Raw genomic sequence first — 22,106 nt, forward strand, 5'->3', positions numbered from 1 at the left:
TACGTACTACTTAACTACTCTCTCTCTCTCTCTCTCTCTCTCTCTCTCTCTCTCTCTCTCTCTCTCTCGTTCGAGCTTGCTCTCGTTCTCTTTTTCAATAAAGCCTAGAATTTTGTCCGTAATGGAAGACTGGTAGCTATTGATGCCTCATTATTCATGGATTCTTGACGTAGCAACCCTGCAAGTTACGTTTTATACTGACACCATTGAAACAGAGAATTCGATATGGATCAATAGGGTAATTCACTTTCATCGATTTACTCACATTATAGAAAATAGTTTGGTTTCCTTGACATTTTTTTTTTGTTTTTGTATAGGTCATCTGTTCATGTGGAGCATATTATTATCAGGACAAGTCCTATGTTCATGTGGGTGATTTTCTATCAGCATGCATCCAATATTGTCCATCTTAATAAAAAGAAAAAAAAACAACAAAACATTATGCAATATATCAACATTATATCGCTATATTAAAATAAGACGTCAATTCAAGTTTGTCCGCTTTTTTGGCTTGTAATTTTAAGGTTGTTCTTTCAATCCATAGATGTTAGCTATTTGTATGGTCTTTGAACTATTCATGCTTGACCCTTATGACCATTTTGGTCGTCATGATTTCTGATCAATAGAACTATCTCATTTTCTAAAATAAAAAAAAAACCATAATGATCAATCTAAAAGAAATGAATTAATGTAGCCGTAGCCAATAACTTTTTACTACTCAAACTAAAGCTGTTTTTTCCGTGGAGCCATAAACTTGATCGTTAAACATTAAATTTGGATTATGATTTTAAATTTTCTTTCTTTAACAAAAAAAATTTAAAGTCAAATGAGCCAAGCCGACCCGATTTAAACTCAAGCTCGTCTAATAGAATGAACCGAACCGAGCCTAATTCGGGCTTAATTAAAGGAAAACATTCAAGCTGAACCAAGATTGAACATGAGAAAAATAATTCAAGCTTTAGCCTGGCTAGAACCTAGATACAGGTTAAGTCATTAGTTACTAAATAAGATAAAAAATAAAGGATAGGTCAAAGCTGGAATATAAACCGATAAAAGTTTAAGCATGTTTGAAATCTTGACGCATATATTTGATTTCCCGATTAATTATTCCTTGTACCCGGAACACCATGTGACACTACCATGTGGTGTACCCGGTCAATCATATAACTCAGATTCATGTGGGGACTAGCAGGGGGTGGAAAAAAAAAAGTAAAAGTATTTAAACACACCAGTCAGAAATAAAAATAAAACACTTGGTCCAATGAAATTAAAAGGGAACATAAGACATGTGGTGCAAATTCTCATAGGTTAAAAGCATGTGTTCTAACAAATTAAGAACTCCAATACATGGAAACATATGCACCAAAAAAGAAATGCAGTGGATTTAAGTCGTGTAATGTTGTACCCAAAAACAGCCGAGCAAGCCCAAATTTCACAAAATGAGGAAAGTGAAACACAAAAATGAGGAAAATGAAACACAGGTACATTCAATAAGCCAATTCCTGAATATACCAACATTCATCTATGCACAATAATCAATATGAGCTATGGTATATACTAGTTAATTAGGGATGGAACCAAATTTTTATTGGATCATCGCAGGCCATTGTCAAGTGCAATCTGCCCTCAAAACTCACATTTTACTTAAATCAGTGAGCCTGAAAAATAAATAGAACACGAAAAAGGTACCTTGTCGTTGCAGAAAGAATCTACAGAAATGACTTCAAGCATGTACAACGACGACTCGGATTTTTCCATTTGCATGTGCTTGACGCATGGATCTTCAATATTTTCAAGCCCTCGTGACACAGAATCATAAGCCGCGCAAACAGTCCCAGGACACACATTATGAAGAAAGCAGTTTACCACTAACTGCTTCAACAATTCCAGTGAAGTATTTGCCACCGCAGCCACATTGTAATACTATTCATTTAAGGAAAATTTAGAATAAAAAAATTTCAGACCTGACTTAAAGTGGAGAAAGAGTGGTGAAGAGATGTAAAACTTTTATCCCTCAAAATTACAAAGGAACAATAACTTACATTGAGAAATATATTACACCCTGCCGTTTCGGCAACTGCCTGCTTCCAAATTATAGTGTCAAATAGTTAGAGACAAGTCGCGCAACATCAAGGTGAAAGAATCAAAAATCTGAATACCTATCCTAATTTGAAGGTAAATATTTCTAGCATCCACTCAGTAACAAGCAATTCCGATCACTTACCTGTAGAGAGTGGCGAAGACATTCCCATTGTACACGGTATTCCCCCTGCACCCAAAAAGAAGAGGAATCAGAAGGCAAAAATGTGAGCTTTAGCACATGTAAAGCTTTGCTAATGAATCTAACGTGTCGCGTAACCGGGGTCAAACAACTTCAATTTAATTACCTTGCAATCATAGTAATATAGACAAGTAGGGATCGTTCTAGCCGGGGAAATCAAAGGGCGATCGAAAGAAGATAAACCAAACAACTTATAAACAAGTATTCACATATATATATTGAAATATTGGGGGTTTAAGATTGATTAATTCTAACAAATAACCTACTGAAAATTAAACCTAAGATTATTATATACAAATGATCAACATACTCATGCAACACATAACATGAAAAACCATCAAGAACACATAACAACTTCATGCAAGGCCGGGCAGCAACGTTCGAATTATCCTAGACTCTAACCAATTCCGATTCTAATTAGAGCCTTTGCGGTTATCTAATTGTTAAGACTCCTCAAGTATTTAGAACCATCTTTGCGCTTGATCCTAAACATGAATGCTAACTCATTTAAAGACACGTTGCGTAGAGATTAAACAAGAAAACACTTTAGCACACGAGTCAATTGGAAACATGATCTAAGGCATGGCGTCACTCATCCTATTAGTATGCAAATTATCAGAATTATATCCGCCCTAAGTTAATAACAGAGACCAAGACAACTTTGCGTATGAATCGATCCAAAATTATTATGGTAGATGAAACCGCACCTTAAGGACAACCATGGCCGAGGCAGCCTCAAGGATTGATTTAGATGCACGAATTCATGACAATTAATCAATTAGAAATCAAAAACACATAAGAACATGCTACTGCCCCAAAACCTAAATCACGAAATCATCATATATTCAAGAAGTTACAAATCAAAACATAGAACAATCAAAAATCACAAAGAAATCCGAAAACCATGTTTGATAAATAAAACCAAAATCGAAAAGTATATTACAATAGAGTTTGAAACTATAACAGAAAATAATACAAGAAGCCATGAGAAAATCACACTTTTACAACCTTGAAAGATTAGGCAAGTGTGGGGAAAATCGGTGGAAGGATGGAATGATTCTTATGGTTTGTGGTGGATGAATCGGCTAAGTAATTTTCTGTATAGGGTTTGGTAGAGTTTCGGCTATGTAATTGCAAGGGTAGAGATGATGTCCTTCTGCCCTTGAAGTTGTGCTTTATATAGAGGAAAAACCCTAGAGAAGTCGGCCACAAAGTTGAAACCAAGTTGGTTTAATTAGGTTTCCCTAGTTTTTCTCAATTCGGCAGAATGACCTCCGTCTGATGATTACGTCATAACTCCTCTAGAAAATAGATATTGAGGTGATTCCAATTGATTTGGAAACTAGACTCCCGTAGCTCTCTATCCATATGTAGCACGTTTTCTGATTCATTGTGAGCTGTCCTGGAGAGTCCGTTGAAGTTGAGAGCCGTGCACAGGAATTTTCCCGAAATTAGTCAGGGATATTCCTTGATATTCTGTCAAATTTAGATCTTCTTCTCCATATTGGACTTGGTTTGGACCTCTCCTTTCATGGACTAGGCTTCGTGGATCAGCTGCTTTGCTTTGCTTCCCTAGGTCCATCAGGAACACTTCTCTCGGCAATGATTCAAGCATAACTTCAATTCTCCTGATTCTTTCTCCCATAACTCTTCTACATATCACCTAAGTATCAAAGAAGTTAAATCAATTTGTGACAATGTAAAAGCTTTACAGAATCATAAGAACATCTCTAAGGCTCCACAAATCAGCTTTTGACAATTTTCTACGACATCATTCCTCTATGTTTAACACGTTTTACGCACAACTCTACCAAAAACTTTCGACTCTACATTATGACTCTATTCTACGACAATAAGAGATAATCAAAGTACAAATGGAGGTAATAACATATTAAGAATGTCATATTTTATGCTCCTATCAGAATCACACCACATCTGAACTACACTGCAAAGAACGCTTCCGGGAACAAAAGGGATAAGCAGACAGCGAAGTTAGATTTGTTTAACAAATATCGACAATACTCACCTCACTGATCCCATGTTCTGAGCAAATCCCACCTTCTTGACTCCCAATTTTGATGAGGCAGGATTGCATACTGCCATCCATTATTTCTTTTGCCTGAGTATCAACATGTTATTCACTTAAATTAAAAAACTAAAACAAAATAGCAAACATTATAGCAAAAACATGTTATTCACTTAAATTCAAAAATTATATTTGAACTTAGTTACAAAAATAGTTCCCTAGTAATTAATTAGATTAGAATACAACGACCAAGGATAAGTCATTATACCAGAGACACTGGAGCATGAGTTGTTGACAAGAGTTCGAGTAGCTGCCACGCCTTGTCAATGATATCTGGGTACATCTGGTTGTTGTGATAATGCCATAAATTTCACAACCTCAAGGATGGTTTACTTGATTATGAAATAATAACAATAATTAAAATTAAAAAAGAAGCGCTCTACGTACTGATGCAAAAGACCTGTGTTTAGTGTTCTTCAAGCAAAACTACAAACTGAAGGTAAACTAATACTACATTACATGCGGCAACTCGAGGTGGCTCTGATCTCTTTACATATACAGTTCATGAGAGGATTTTTTTTCAAAGTTATACTGATTCAACCAAGGGGAGGATTTAATAGGTTTGAAGACCAAATTACAATGGATAGCTACGAAGGATGAAAACCACTGAGCTAGCAGCTCAACAACAAAGGAGAAAACATGAAGAAGAGAGAGGGCACCTCGTTTTGGATTGAGTATAGAGAGAAGACTTCAGGCATGCTATCTTTGATCAACAAAGGGCCAGATTCCACCATCTCTATGTGCTTAGCATGTGGATCCTCAAGATCAACCTCCGATTTTCCAATAGAGGTCGCAGGACACAAATTTTTAGTAATGCAGTTTCCCACAACTGACTTGAGGCAAGAGTCGCAAGACATCCTTTCAACTGTACTCTCCACAGCAGTCACATCAGTAAAAGTGTTCTAAAATCATATTACATGCAAATCAGTGACAATCATTAAAATCATAACTTTCGGTTAAACTGGAGGTGAGAAGAAAAGGAAATAAAAATTACAAATACGGTGAAATCAACAAAATTCAAAACACTCACGTACGTTGAGAAAGATATGGCATTGTGACGCTTTTGAAAGTGCCTGCATACCAATTCAAATGAAAGGATCTTTAAAGATTCAGCTCGATCGATGAATGGAGCGAAATGTAAAGCTGTATAGCTTTTTTTTTCGTTTTGCTGTTTTTCCTTATGTTCTGCTTGGTAACATCATTAAAGTAGGAGTCAATTGTTTTGCACACCTTTAGGGAGTGGAAGAGACATTCCCATCGTTTAAGATATTCCTCCTGCACACAAAAGTAGGTGTCAGATAAGCAGAAAGTGAGGCTTAGCAAGTTGAATATTTACAATCTTGGGTCTCATCATTGAGTAGCTAGGTATAGCAGATGCCAAAACTGGGAGAAATTTTCCGTTTAGTAGCCTCATTACAATATTAAAGTACAAAAGTTAAAAGGACATCACTACTACAGAGAATGCTTCAAAACTAATATAGATGATAAGAGTCTGACAGGTTCAAACATATTTGAAAAAAGGTTGATAGAAACTTGCTCAGAGGAAAGGAGATTGCAACATCTACCTTCTTGATCCCAAATTTTGTGCAAAGCCCATCCTGCTGATCTCCAATCTCGGTAATTTCGTGTTGCTTGCTGCCTTGGAATTTTTCTAATGCCTAAAATCAAAACGTTGTTCAATCTAATCAGAAAAACAATAACTTTCTCTTGTGAAGAATTGAATAAGAGAAATGGCAGCAATAGTATCATACAAAAAGCTTTTGTTAAGATGTTATATTCTGATATGTTTATGAATGAGAATAACAGAAGAGCTCATTTCTATACCATATAAGGCGGAACAAGACTTTCGGACAACAGTTCAAGAAGATGACTGGCTCTGTCAAGGAGATATGGATCCTTCAAAAATCTAGTTGTTGAGACTTGCATGGAACACTCAACCTGATCACAGTAAACATAGACATGCATTTTCCATGTGTAAATGGCATACACATTTTAAAAGAAGCCTGACTAAAGTAGAGTCAATCCAGCGCATGCAGGACATATCAAATTCAGATTGCATGAAAATTCCGTACTCATATAAGGTTGCTTCCACCTCCGGCCAAACTTCTTCCAACTTTGTTGCTCGGTTTCCGGGGAAGGGCACGGTGAAAGAGATGAGCTCAAGCTCGCCGCTCTTGTTCATCAAGGCAGGGCCAGGATCCCACCTACTAAGCTATCGTGAGAAACATACCCGATTCAATTTCGATTTCGTGTTCCGAAAAAATTCTTCCATAATCTCATCTGAGAACCAATAAGAACGCAAATCAAATAACAAATTAAGTAAGGTGAAAATTAAGAATGCTCGAGAAGAATTGGAGTTCACCGTACCGGGGACACTATCCGGGATGTGACGAACTCGGGAGATGAGGTGTGGTTCCTCCGGGATCGGCGTTGAATTCACTAACAAGTCGTCCACGGCCATATCCACCAGGGCATCGCTGATTGGCTCCATCGACTCCAAGCCCTAGCACGTATCAAAAAAAAAAAAAAAAGACTCCAAGCCCCAGCAGATAAACCCTAAACCCTAGCAGAGTGTGGCCGGCTTTGGTTGAGGCGTGAGATAACAAGTCTTTTGATTTGTTTACACTTTGTACAACGTAAATCAAAGAAGAAAAGTCCTCAATTATAGTACCATAGAATACAATTGGGGAGGGAGGGGTAGGGATTAGGGTTTACAACAAGCATGAACTTCTCGATCTTGATAGTCTCTACTGCATAATATAAACAACAAGCCAAATTCAAAGACCAAAATCAATTCAAAATCCAGATAGAAGAAATACATACACCAATGCAAATAACAAAAAAAAGTAACCAAATAGTGCATGTTCTTGCTAACCCTAGCTAGCTAGGTCAGAACGAAACTCCTTCGAAGCCTTTTTTCAAATCCAACTTCTGTTCTGCAGTGAAGCTGCTCGAAGGAAACTTGACATTGAACTTGATCCTCAAGTTTCCTTTCGCCCCAGGTTGGCTTGAGATTGGCATTCCCTCACCTGGTACAATCATCTCATCCCCAGGAGCTCTAATGACATCATCGGGTAACGGCACCACGAGCTTCCTTCCATCTAGGGTGGTCAGATCAAGAGTCTTACCGCCGATGAGTGCCTCCAACAATGTTATCTCTTGGTGGACTATGAGATCATTCCTATCCCTCTCGTAAACGGAATGTTGTTTCTCTTGGATGACAAAACCAAGATCTCCACCGTTGTAGGTCATCTTGGTGCCGGCCCTGTAACCAGGTTTTATGTTTACCTGCAAAATCTCCCCCACCGTAGTCTCCTCCCCCGAGCCATTTGTTACGGCTCTCGTCAGCTTCATCTTCTTTGTCGTACCCTGATAAAGCTCCTCCAAGCTACAAATCAATGGACTATATACTGTTGAGACTGTTGAATCTGGCCTCTTCCAACCACCAGATCCAAACATCGTGGCAAAAGCATTATTATCCTCACGAGGAGGCAACCAGAATGAAGACTCCGTCCTCTTGGAGTTGGCTATATTTGCATGGTGACGATCGTACTTCTGTCGCTTCTCAGGGTCGTTCAGAATCTGGTAGGCCTCGTTGATTTTCTTGAACTTGGTCTCGGCCTCGGCTCGAGTTTTCTCCTGCAAGTGTTTGTCCGGGTGCCAAACCATGACCAAGCTCTTGTATGATGTCCTCAACTCATCCGGGCTCGCGTTGCGATCCACTTCAAGTATTTTGTAGTGATCAATTTCCATAGTTGATAAAGATACAAAAGAATCATCTGCTTCTTCTTTTGTGCGGGAATTTCGTTTCCGTTTCGGTGCCTGGGGTTGCTTTTCTCCTTTCTTTGCCATCGCTGTTGCTACTGTGTTTCGGGACGGGAACGTATGGAAGGGAGGAATGTGTTTTGGGACGGGGACGACTGGAAGGGAGGATGACTTGTGAAGGCAGTAGTTTGTGACCGGTAGAGTTTAACCTAGACATGAACTCTCTCCTTCTGTGGTCTATTATATATAGGATTGTGATAACGTTTTATTTGAAAGGGTCCAACATCATCAATTTAAATTAAATACATAAACCATTGCTAAATGAAATTGACAAATTTGTCAATTATTCATGCATAACTAAAGCAACAGCTAAATCGTCTCTCTCCTCTCTTGTTCACGTGTCATTTTACAATTTGTTAAAATATAATACATAGCAATCACTGATGGAGCAACATTGGTAAATCGATACCTAAATTTCAAAATTTTTGTTAAATATATCAATTTCATCTCACTCATGTTGATATTTAGGCATAATGGATGGCAGGATGCAATCTTGCCTCATTAAAATTGGGAATCAAGGTGGTATTTGCTCAGAATATGGGATCAATGAGGTGAGTATAGTCGATATTTGTTAAACAAATCGAACTTCACAGTCTGCTTATCACTTGTTCCGGAAGCGTACTTTGCAGTTTGCACTGTAGTTTAGGTGTGGTGGGATTTATTAGCGATGCCTTAGATGTGCTGAAGCTCACTTTTTTATCTTCTGATCTCTTGTATTGGGTGCAGGAGGAATACCTTATTAGATGGGAATGTCTTGGCCACTCTACAAGTGAGTGATCCGGATTGCCCGAGTTGTTGCTGGATATATTTAACTTCAAATTAGGATAGGTATTCAGATTTTCAGTTTTTTCGGCTCGATGTTGTGCGACTTGTCTCTAACAAGTTTACACTATAAATGCAGGCAGTGGCCGAAACGACGGAGTGTAATGTATTTATAAGTGATTGTGAAATCCTCTGTAATTTTGAGGGATAGAAGTTGTATCACTTGTATGTGCTCTACAAGTGATTCACTAATCTTATTCATTATCAACTTCAATAAAAAATGATCATAAAAGCTACAGATCCTTCCAATTACAAATACTAGTCCTCAATGTACCAATTATTACATACGCCCAAATCATCTAGGCTCTAAACTGAATCAGTTGACAAACTCCAGTCCTGTCAAAGGCTTCCCTTCATGAAGTTGAATGGCAACATCACCAACTACCTGCAATATTAAGCCAACAGAAATCAAACCAGTGAGGTCAAAAACAAAAACAAATATAAGTCGTCACAGATCTGCTCCTTTTTCTCAAATTGGGTGCTCACCTTTGACATGGATCTGTAAGAATACTCGGTAACTCCTGCAACATGAGGTGTGATCAGTACATTATTGAACTTCAAAATGGGATCATCAGGATCAAATGGCTCAGTCCAAGCAACATCAATGCCCAAGCCACCCAAGTATCCGGACTCGAGGTAATTTAGAACAGCTTCATAGTTCAAGAGACCCCCTCGGGCAATATTTACCAAAAGGGCACCCTGGAATTAAACATGAAACAAAAGAGGATGAGGATAAACACCAAGTCACACCAAGAATGATGAACAGAAAAGGCAGGAAAACTGTTTCGCTCCCAATTTAAAGACAGACAATGATGCTAAGTTCCTTATATAAAACTGTACATATTTAGTTCATGTCCTATGTCCTTATATTCAAAGATTTTCTTGTTCATCTCCCATGACACATCTTGGCAACTCCTAGGCTGAAAATTTTTGCTGACAGCAGCACAGACCGATTTCAAGAACACACCCACATCAATCCCTGTACCTTGAAATGGTAAGGCAACTCCAAATGGTGAAGGCAGAAAATTTTCAAAGTGACACCTGCCAACTGAAATTCCCACCTTAATTGAAACAATGGCCTTCTAAATCATCTTATATGGTCTGGGGGGATCAAAATGCTGATGAGTGACTGGAACCTCTTTTCAAAAGTATGTTGGGTTTAATGAGAACAGTAAAGAACCACCACGATTTCAGTCAATGAAATTGGCAATACATCATCCATATAAATGCATAAAAATCAACCAATTTTCAGACCTGAAGCTAGCTGTACAAATTGACAACATGAACCCAATTTTCTCATACTTCCTCGTCTGAGTTATGAAGAAAATTGGTAAGTGGAGGGGCTACCACCTTAAAGTCATCATCAGATGACACTTCCAAGCTTCTACTATCCGTATAAAAATCAATTGCTAAATTGAAAAAGATATGGGAATGCAGGTCCAGTCACAACCATAATATATTTCCAAATCAAATTGTTATGTAGTAAAACCAAACCTTTCTCATCGATGATAAAAATGATTTGTTTACAATGCCAACCTGAAAGAAAGACAGAGAAAAGTAATCAAGTAAGACAATCAGCATTACTTGCAGTTATGCAGAGTAAATGACTTCATGTTGATTTCCATCTGACACACATCAGACACGCAATCAGTCTATTTTAGCTATTGAGTCTGACTAGGACAAACTATTGATACCTACATAACTAAACAAAAATGTTATACAGGTCAATACACAAAATTACCAACATGTGGATACAACACTCAACTAAGTCTATTTTAGTATAATGCAGAGCATAATACAATTCTAAAAATATAAATTTATTGATGCGAGATACAAGAAAAGACGGCAGAAGAGAAGGAGAAGAGAAATATGTGAGACTTCAAGAAAGAAGAAATGTGAGAAAACAGTACCTTTCTCATTGATGATAAAAATGACTTCAAGAGAGAGCAAAAACAAAACAAATAACAAGAAATGTGAGAAAACAGAATGACAAAGGAAAATTGCAGGTTAACTCGGCACAATTCTTACATGATGATAGATGTAACAACATTCCAGGTCACCCTACTTGGCTATCCCTTATGTGTCTCTTTGTTTCTTCTTTTCATCAAACAACTTTCTACCCATTTTGTTTCTTTACTAATCAATTAAAATCAACAGTGATCCCTTTATCCTTTGTTTTCTTTTCCCAAATTTCCTCCCAACCACTGCTCTAGTGCTCCTAGGCTATCTATGTTCATATTTGTACATATTTACGTACTGTGCTGAAGTAGTTTGTGCAACATGAACAGTCATCGCTCACAGCAAATATATATGAAAAACAGTTGGTTATTGATCTTACTGTTTCACTATTTAAACACAAACAACAAACAACAATGTCTGCATTGCCTGCAAATGTATGGATATCTTCATGACCACCCTTCTCGTCAACCAAGTCACCTAATCCTGAAAATACAGTGGCCATGATATGTAACATTGTAAAAGACTCTTTTCTTTATAAAAATTCAGAGATAAGCCTTATGCATTCTTACACACCATTTGATTGGCACAAATCTTCTGAGTGAGTGTCCCAATTCCGTTTTGTTGCAATAATTTTCACACCAAATGGTTTCAAGCGCTTTGCCAAATCCATTCCAATATTTCCATAACCTAAAATGAAAACCTGCATGCATTCGAGAAGAAATGTAGTCCAAGTTAAAATAAAAAGAAAAAAGAAAAACAGTATGAGACATGAGATAAATTTCAATAGCAGAATTGCATAGAAAAACATTCGGCAAAAAATTCGACTTTGAATATTTTAGTGTCCATCTGGTGACATTTTTGTGAATCTAAAATCACTGTTAACAAAATGCTTCTCTGAATGATCTCATTTAAAGAAGTCTGCTGGGTTCAAGTGTCTGATAATAAGGGTTCAAGACCTATGAGTTTGGTTGGTATTTTCCTCTTGATATTCTATGTAGGAAACTAATGTGTAGACAGTAGAACTATACATTACAATTTGAGTGGTATGATGTATAAAGAAATATAAAGAAGGTATAAAGAAGGTCTGCATTCATACAATTCACACTTTCACTTTTATCAATGCGATGACGCTAAACATAGAGTCCCGCTCATTTTCAATTGCAAAGTCCTATACTTCACAAAAAAGACCACTACAGAAGCACAATGATGGAAGAGAGAGAACTGCAATGCTACATTCTAGAAAGGAAGTCCAGTAGGAAGAGGACTAACTGTTTTTCCAAGTAGTGTTTCACCAATTGGATCTCCAAGCTTTCTCTGCTTTATAGAAATTTGCATCTCATTCTATAATGGTAACAGAAAGAAATGATTAATATGATATGCAGAAAGGCATTAACAAATAAGATCATTAATTGAATTCGTTTAGATTAACATACTTGTTTTCGAAGAAGGCCCAACATGAGATAAATGGACATTTCTGCACATGAGGCTGCATTTCCAGTTGCATGACTCGGAATCCTAGCGACTTTAATCCCAAACTTAGTTGCAGCATCAATTTCGACGCCTTCAGTTTAAAACGTAAACAAATATACAGATGAGATATCCCAAATGTTCAATTCAAACAATTTGAGAGATGTGGAAATGACCTTCCAGTCCAACACCATACTGCATTATAAGCTTCATCTTTTTCGCACGAGAGAGAACATCAAAATCTAGCTTCATGCTTTTCACTATACAGATATCATAGTTCTCGATAACATCAGGCACATCAGCAAGGGGTACATCATCGACCTACAGTAATAGAACTGAAAACTCAGAGAAACATATAATGAAGAGATCGATTAGAAGAGAACAACTCATACTTCTTGAAACTGACGAAAATCATAATATATGCCAGAATCACAAGTTAAAAATTTACAGAATAGAGAACACGAAAAAGTAAGGAGGAAAATATAGCACGTTCGAATTATTGAAGCAGAAATCCCATTCATTGATACTACAAACATTTTTAGATCTGTTAATCAGTTTTTGCCGTTGTACATAAACAACCTTTTATTTACAAAACACAGAGAGAATACAAAATAAGGTACATGGTGTACATTGATACATCTAAAAAGAAAATCTATAAAAACAAAAATATAATAAATACAGTGAAAAGCACAACACAACAGCAGTCCAAGACTGTAATATACAAAAAACTATCCCAAAACCTGGATAAACAGACATGGAAAGTGAAGCCAAACATGAAACTCCATCCCACTACTGATCTACCTCCTTATCCCAGCACCCTCGAAGATCCTCCTATTTGGTCCATCGACAGCACCTAAAAAATCATCACAGCACAACCTCGCAACATCATTCCCTTATATTAGTGCTATTCACTCCCTGCCTCAATCAAGCATATTCTCTTCCCCAAATCAAGCTCCTTGATTACTGATATATTCTAGATATGACAGTTACTGTTAGCATTGATGTTAGGCTAATCATATGGATCTTGTAATACTTACTTGTAGTCATTGCTAGGACAGCAACACTGCCATATATGTGAAGTCTGTAAATCTTTTGAATCAATGAAAACCATTTCTAGTTTTCTACATGGTATCAGCCCTTTCGATCCTCACCTGTGATCCCCGTCTCACCATCTCTTCCTCTCCTACTCTTTGTCCCAGTTTCTGATCCTTGATTCCTTACATTTCTTTTCTTGCTGTGTTTTCGTTTTCACCCACCAAAATCCTTCTTCTCAGTTAAAATAAATAAATAAATAAATACCCTCTTCTTCATGGCTGCCCCTCCTTCCTTTGCTGGTCAACAACACCATGGATGTCAGCACCGATGCAACTCACAATGCCATGTTCACCAATGGCGCCACATCCTCTCACTTATCCACCTTGGAGTAGTCGTGCTTCTTGGGGTCAAGGACCACACACCTCAAGACCCCAATGGTGTCCTCATTGTCATTCCAATCACCATGATCCGACTCAATGTTCTCACCAGATTGTCGGTCTCGCTCCCACACCTCCTTTTGCAGGATCCCATTTTTCTAGCGATCCAAACTGGTATCCTGACACCGGCGCCACTCATCACATGACTGTCATGCCTCTTCACAATACCCAACCCTATAGTGGCTCCCATAATGTCTATATGGGTGACGGTAGTTCTATGCCAATATCTCATACTGGCACTCTTCCCTAATATCAATGCTAACAGTAATTGTCATATCTAGAATATATCAGTAATCAAGAAGCTTGATTTGGGGAAGAGAATATGCTTGATTGAGGCAGTGAGTGAATAGCTCTAACACCTTCTTTTGTCCCTAATGTCTATATGGGTGACGGTATTCTATGCCAATATCTCATACTGGCACTCTTCCCTAATATCAATGCTAACAGTAACTGTCATATCTAGAATATATCAGTAATCAAGGAGCTTGATTTGGGGAAGAGAATATGCTTGATAGAGGCGGTGAGTGAATAGCTCTAACACCTTCTTTTGTCCTCCAAAAGATCTATAGCTCTCGCACATAGAGGCCTTCCAAGAAACTGGAACATCCCATCACAATGACTGTATAAAGAATTTTTGTCATAAAGTCATTGCAGCGGGGGCAATGATGAAGCAAATTATCTAAATTTTCAGGAGCCTGTTTCACAAATTATGCACCACTGTAGGCAGAGGCAAGAAGGCTTTATCCTCTGAGACAAATTACAATTATACGTTCTCCCATATTCATCCATATTGTAAGAGAAGGGACAAAAAAGGAAAGTTAACCATTAATTGTTTTTGGTAAGAGTTTACACAGAAATCCTGACTCTCCAACTTCCACTCTTTGGTCCACACCAATAAATCAGCCAGCTAATCCCAACTCTTGATCACTTAGATTTATTAAAAAGTTCCACGCTAGAGCACAAGCAGAAGGATGTACACAACCTAGAAATGGAACGCTGAAAGCAGGACACTATTTAATTGAGGATTGTCATGGAAAGTTATCCCCTCAAATTATCCTCTCACAGTTTTCCCATTTTTAACCTCTAAATCCACACAAAAATAAGCGAAAGTATGAAGGCCTTGAGAACTGTAATCCAAGAGCATCAGATTAATCCTCTGATCACGATAATGGAATCCCATCCATTTTCATGTAATCTATCTTAGCCTTTATGACTATATAGTATTATACTACATAGAATCTTATTATTCGTGGAAACATGCCATATTCGACCTTGGCAGATTGAATCAATGAAAATCAGGTGTGAAATCACAAGTATATCCACCAGCAATATGGGACAAGTAAAAGTAATCATGCAAACAGAAGGTTGAGCGGGAGATGTGACAAATTCTCCACTTTATACCAAGTTGTATTTAAGAGTAAAAAGGAATTTACTATGCTAGAAAAATTAGTTCTTGGTCAACCCAAGGTCATTTCTACTGCAAAAAACGTTGATGAACTAGAGCCTGCTGATGGAAACTTTCTGTTGCCTGGGCCATATCAATGATCAAACCATCATGCAATGGACTGGGTAGGTGCAGCAGGTCTACCTGGTCAACCTATCTGTTCCTAAGCAACTATATTTATGCAAGCTAACTATGTTTATGCAAGTTTATATTTGGATTGTCTCCTCTGCCTACTTGAGTATCCACTCTTGTCTGCATAACTAGAGGGACAAATAGCAAAGGGAGAGAAAGAACTGGAGAGAATCAGAGAGCGAAACAAAGGGAAATGAGAGAATAAATATTCTTTCTCATCTTCATGAGTCCTGTGCATGTTTGACTATCCTAGATAGTTTTGACACAGCAATCCTACATCCGTGCTTCTTGGATTGGGAGATTCTTTTATGAGACAGAGTAAAGAAAAAAAGATACAATGATGACAGAGAGATAGAAATAGCAGCACATCCAAGGTACCTGGACAAAAGGGTAATCGATCAAATATTCTCTTGTGTAATCCTCAGAAGCAGGGAAATGTGGCCCGCAAAAGAGAACATGGGTGATTTTCTTGTCGACATCACCCATTCTCCCCGACTTCCTCAAGATATCACTACAGCTCCAAGACCTTAAATTAAGCAAATACTTCAGTGTTACAGTTGGTTGAACAGAAGTAAAATACAAATCGTGGGAGAATTCTGAAACATCAACTCTTGAGTGAAGAAAACAAGAAAAGCATGACATACTGACACATCAAGTATTATGCTTCTAAAAAGACCAACAAAAATTTGTAGAAAGCCAAACACTATCGATCAGCATTTAGTCCTACCTCCTAATTCATGTCAACCAAAAGTCCTCATCCTTGGTACTCGATCAAACAGAATTCTTATAAAAAAAAACTTTAGAGAAAACAGAAACAACCAGATAGACCAAAGATCTTTAATCTCACCGCTAATATTTTAAAGAAATGACACATAAAACTAACCAGAATGAGGCTGATAAATTTGTAAGAAAAAAGTTATAGAGATTGGAAATTTCAAACTTGAAACAATCAGAACCGTTAATTACAACCTGATGAGACACAAAATGGGAACCAAAACTCAAGATTGTCACTTGCATAAGCTTGGAACTCCAAACTGAACGGTATTTAGAACCCATCACCCAAAAACAGCTAAAGAACCGCACAAACACGAAATTGGCCAAATGAATCAATGTAATGAATCAAATGATAGTCAGAAACATGAGACTAGTTACAAGAATCAGTATGATAATCGACTTGCTAGTTCCGTAACCCAAACTTTCAAACAGACAACCACATACGAATTATCTCAATCTGAACTCAAGGGATACATTACCAGTATGTTGGAGAGCGCCAAAAGCCCAGCAACTTTTCAATGGCTCACCCGCTCAAGGACCACCGTACGGAACCGACACAGTAATTGTTTTCCAAATTTTTTTGACGGAGAACTGGTAAAGTCCCAAGTATTTCTATTTATCTGGTAAATTTTTTAGCTACAGACGACTCTGCTATTTCGCAAGTTTGAGCCGTGTGATATATTTTTGTTATTGTTTAGTCACTTAGTGTGGGTTTGGGATTGCTCTGTTAAAAAACTTAATAATAATTTGTTGTATTTATATTTAGAGATTTTTTTTTTTTTTTTTTGCAAGTTGCAGGTAAGTGGCAAGAGGTTCTAGAAGTCATTTCAAAGGAAACGCTGGACTACACCAAAGTAGCGTATGAGTAAATTCAACTACATAAATAATTTTCTAATAGAAAAATCTCATATATACCCGAACACTCATTCTCCATTTCATCTCCAACATCACTTGTTTCCCACCAACGTTATGTAATATAAATTCAAAATAAGAACACATGCTTTCAAATATAAACATGCCATAATCGATTTAATATCTCAATATTATCATTCAACATTAAATTCAAATCAAATCAAACAACTCAAGCAATAGCCACACAACTCATACAATAGCACAATAAGCAAACATCCCATCAAACCCTACCTCAATTTGCACAGCACAAACTTAAGCTCAAATTTCACTTCTCACACTTGTGGATCACCAAGAACATCTCCGGAACATAGAGCCGATTAATCCTCGCCTAGGTGTTAGGCGGTGCTTCACCGTTTCAATCTAGAGAGCTAGAAAACCGATTAATGCTCGATTAATCCTCCGATTAACCTGCCTAGGGCTAGTCATCGGTTGGCCGCCTGACTAGCGCCTAGCGTTTTTTAGAACATTGCCTAAAAGGTAAAGTACAAACAAACAATGATAAATTAAAGTTAGTAAACTATGTTACAAGTGATATACATAAATAAGAGAACTCTACTACTTAAACTATAAAATAAATGCTAAATAATATTTAAAAGCTATTAAAAGAGCTATTGGAAAGTAATTAAATCAGCTGCTACAGAAATTGATTTAAAACTGAGTTTCTGTTTCAGCCTGTGTTAAAAACAGTGTGCAAGATGCTATCTTTGGCTTCAAATTCCACTCACTCAACCCAACCAAAATTGCTAATACTTTAAAGATGGGATTACAGGCTTTAAAAACATAGTTTTAGTTTTGAAAATAAAGTCTTGGATAGGAAGTTCTGCTCTCTCAAAGTTGAAGCAAAAATCTGAAAACCCAGAAAATTCAGTTTAATTTGCCGAGTCTGCTACTATTTTGGCAAGTAATTTGACAAACCAAATGTTAACCAAATCGTGTGAAAATTAACATACACAAAGGTGGACATATGAGCTTTACAAAGGTACTTTCGGGTTTCAAAACAAAGGTTTGAGCTAAAAGATATCATGCCTCAAAGTAGACAAAAAAATCAGTTTTTCTGTAGAATTCTGAAAATTTTCAGCGTATAAGCTTGATTTTGGGAGCTTTAAATCGATTTTTGGAGTAACAAATGGAGTTCTAAAGCTCCAAAACAGAAAAAGAACAATTCTAAAACACTAGAAACATTTTAAACACAGCAAACATTGAACCAAAAAGATCCAAAATTTGATTTGGACACCCAAACTCAAGAACCATATTCTTGAGCTTCAACCACAACGATTCTAATCAGAAACATCCTAATCGAATTAGAATTTGCTATCTAAACATATGTCTGAGAATTCGAACTTCCAACTATAATCAAATATAAGAATCATGACCAAAATCCCAAAATCCAAAATCAAAGTAAATAGAATTGACAAAACCTAAAAACAAATTGAAATAAAGCTAGAACAAGAATTGAATCTACCTTTGCAAAAAACGAAAAATTGAAAGGGGTTCTACTCTCTATGTCTGTGTTTCTTGTTCTTGTCCCAAAATTCTCTATGTGTTCTGTCAAAAGTTTTACCGACTTCCCCATACTCATCTCATCCTATAGGCCTAGGCCCTACTCCCTAGGCTAGTCGGCTAATCTATAGGCCTATTAAATTTTAACACCTCCTACTTGCTCCCTTGCTTACTTAAAGTTGAAACAAAATAGCAAAGAGAGACTGTTGTATTTCTACATTAAACGCAGCTCAGGTCCTTTTTTTTTTTTTTAAAAACTAAACATTTTAAATACTAAACAAAACTTATATTAAAACTAATAAAGCAAGGATGTTACATTGACCTTGCCTGTTTGGGGTGCACTTGCTCTAAACTTTGGGTCTATAACCTAAAAGATTAAATTCAGTTTACCCTCTAAAACTTTAAGACTAAAATCAGTTTGGTACTTGAACTTTTTCTTTAATCATGATGGTCCTTGTACTTTCGATTTTCATCAGTCTTCTCTAAATTTCGAGTTTGACACTAAACATGATGTCACAGGCTGAGTTGGCCCCGATATGAGGGCCCTCTTTTCAGATTTTGAATATCTTACCAGGGTATAATGGACATTTACACATAAAACCCTCAAATTAATTTAGCAAATAATAAAGAATAAACCCAAAATTATATCTAAAATTAGAATTAGAATTTTTTTTCCTTTCTCTTTCTAAACCTCTTTCTGTCGTCATTTTCCCCAACCCTCTTCTCCTTCCTTTGTCATTCTTGATCTTAATCATGAATTAGAGAAAAGCTTACATCTAATCTATGGCCCATCTCACCCTTATGCCAACGACAGCCTTGCCCGAGCTTGGTGATCACCACCTGCTTCAACTATGGACCGACGACGGCGCCGTGAAGTGAGCCTTGCGGCGGGAGCATGAGACACAAGGGTTCCTCTTCATCTTAGATGGGTTTGGTGGCGAGGGCTACTCTCTTTGAGTTTGATGGCGGTGGCTATTCTCTCTGTGTTGGGGTGAGGGGGAGGGCTTGCTAAGAAGAAAGATGAAATGGAAAGGGCCAACAATAAGGGAGAGGGTACTATCACGAATTTCACCAGATTGGCAAACCATTTTCACCACTTTAATTTCATGTTCTAATATTTTGTGAAGATCGTTTGTGTCTCTCTCTGTGTGTTCATATGAACGTATTCTGCTTCAGTGTTTTGATATTTGTTTGGGTTTATGAGATCCCTTTTGCGGGTTGGATTTGTCTGATGCTCTTAACATGTGTGGGATTTTGAAAGTGATCGATGAGATGGTGAGAAGAGTGAGGTTGCGCTCATGATTGAGGTTGAGCATTGTCAAGACCCACCCCGAATTTCACTCTGAAACCCGAAGTAAATCCTACGGGGACCACCTCCAAAGAAGATATTACTGAAAAATTCGGCATAACCTCCCTTGAAAATGGATAACCCTTCCTAATAATACATGCATACACTTCTAAAAATCAATCTACAACCTTCTACTCCTAGAGCCTTCGTGCTCCCCACATCACAACATCTCCTAGTTTAATTACTTACTTTAATAAGAATAATCCCACAACCAACAATCACAGTTCAGAACAACTCTAATTGAGAGGAAAGAAACTAGAAATATAGAAATGAGCGGAAGCTATACTATTGACTATGCCTCTTCTCCATGTACGCCCGACCTCAACTATGTTAACCTGCATACTGGGCATTTTTTAAAACGAATGGCCCAGGGGAAAACATTTGAAACCGTTAGAGTAAGTGGACAAAATAAATTAATAAATAAATATTTATACATTCCCATTTTAATTTCCATAGAAATTATGTTGCATGCGACAACTCAAAGCTTTCTACTCACAAACTGGCAAATACATGACTAGCTCCGGCCAGTCTCCAAAACTCAATAAAATGGAGCCTCTCAGGCTGAACTATATATAAATATATATGTGTATGTATTTACACTCGTCAAACTCCTTGTACGAATTCTATAAACAAAATAGAAAAATAGAAATTCGTATAAGGCTACGACGCTTGCGTCTAACACTCACATCGTGCCATAATAGAATTTTTCCTCATTATGACCGAAGAGGACGGGTGTATATACGTGTAGACTCCCTATATGAAAACCCATATGAACAAAATAAGAAAATAGTTTTCATATAGGGCTACGACGCTTGTGTCTAACACTCACGTTGCGCCATAATGGAATTTTACCTCATTATGACGGACCAAACACGTATGGCTAGCTAGCATTTATATACATACTATACTTATAAAAATCCAATATACATATCCACCGAAAATCTCATTTTCGGTAACTCTCCAAAAGATGAAAAATTGCCAAATATCAAAGAAAACAATAAATTTCAGCAAAAGAATAACTTATCAACAATATAATGCATCGCGTGCTTTTAATTAAAACAAAAGTCCACTCACAAAATATGACACGACCCACCCCGAATTTCACCCTGAAACCCAGAGTAAGTCGTGCGGGGACCACCTCCAAGGAAAATTTACTAAAAAGATTAAGAAAATCTCCCTTGCAGATGGACAACCCTAACTGGAAAATTTCATATTACACTCTTAATTTAACGCTTCTGAATATCACATAATATACAAAATTCTAAAGTATTCAGAGCTACTAAACACAAGCGGAAGCAAGAAAACACAAGTAGGTTGAACAGGTAACCTACTGATGAAAACTGGCCGAAAAGCGGGTGACTATGCCTCGTCTCCTACTAGATCCAACCGAACTCTGCAGACTGGGCAATTTAAACGAAGGGCCCAGGGGAAACATTTAATAACGTTAGAGTGAGTGGACAAAAATAAATTAATAATTAAAATATTTATGTTTACCCCAAATTAATTTCTAAGGAAAATCGAATGCATGCCGCAAGCGATAAAACCTTTATCCCATAAAATATCGAGCCTACTCAGACTCTATAATATATGGTAATGTATTTACACTCGTCCATACTCCTATATAAATTTCAAGTGGGTCTATATAGANCTATACGNTCGCGTCCAACGCTCACGTCACGCCTTAATGCGGTGCTACACTACGCCATCAAGGTGGACAGACGGGTGTATAAATATGTGTCCATACCCCCTATATGAATTAAACACTCATATAGGGCTACTACGCTCACGTCACACCATAATGCGGCTATATGCTACGCCATTAAGGTGGACAGACACATATGGCTAGCTAGCATTTATATACATACTCTCTCATAAATACATATTTATATCCACCGAAAAACTCTCTCTCAGAGAAATAAAAGCGTCAAAATTAATTGACGGTAAAACTCCAACAAAAGGAAATGTTCAATCATGAACCATAGCATGCATATTATTTCAAATAAAGTCCACTCACGAATTAGGCCTAAGCCTGATGTCAATCTGGGGTCTCGTCTGCTCGAGCCTCTTCACGTCCTGTTCCAAAT

General features: G+C 37.3%; 2 protein-coding genes across 2 annotated transcripts; both read right to left on the reverse strand.

Moving 5' to 3' along the window:
* Positions 1-7,256: 7,256 nt before the first annotated feature.
* On the reverse strand, positions 7,257-8,120 carry LOC101301931 (chaperone protein dnaJ 3-like). The gene has a single exon (XM_004309874.1). It carries the CDS (start codon positions 8,118-8,120, stop codon positions 7,257-7,259), a length of 864 nt encoding a protein of 287 aa, XP_004309922.1.
* A 991-nt stretch (positions 8,121-9,111) lies between these two features.
* LOC101302226 (d-3-phosphoglycerate dehydrogenase-like) lies at positions 9,112-17,196 on the reverse strand. The gene is made up of 11 exons (XM_004309875.1): positions 17,178-17,196; positions 16,742-16,784; positions 15,867-16,014; positions 12,617-12,761; positions 12,407-12,534; positions 12,243-12,314; positions 11,547-11,673; positions 11,353-11,456; positions 10,509-10,550; positions 9,501-9,713; positions 9,112-9,399 (listed from the first exon to the last, which is right to left on the reverse strand). The coding sequence occupies exons 1-11, from the start codon at positions 17,194-17,196 to the stop codon at positions 9,331-9,333; spliced, it is 1,110 nt and encodes a 369-aa protein (XP_004309923.1). The 3' UTR covers positions 9,112-9,330.
* Between the last annotated feature and the right edge of the window lie 4,910 nt (positions 17,197-22,106).

Source organism: Fragaria vesca, unplaced genomic scaffold (genome assembly GCF_000184155.1).
Source record: "Fragaria vesca subsp. vesca unplaced genomic scaffold, FraVesHawaii_1.0 scf0513139, whole genome shotgun sequence".
NCBI lineage: Eukaryota > Viridiplantae > Streptophyta > Magnoliopsida > Rosales > Rosaceae > Fragaria > Fragaria vesca.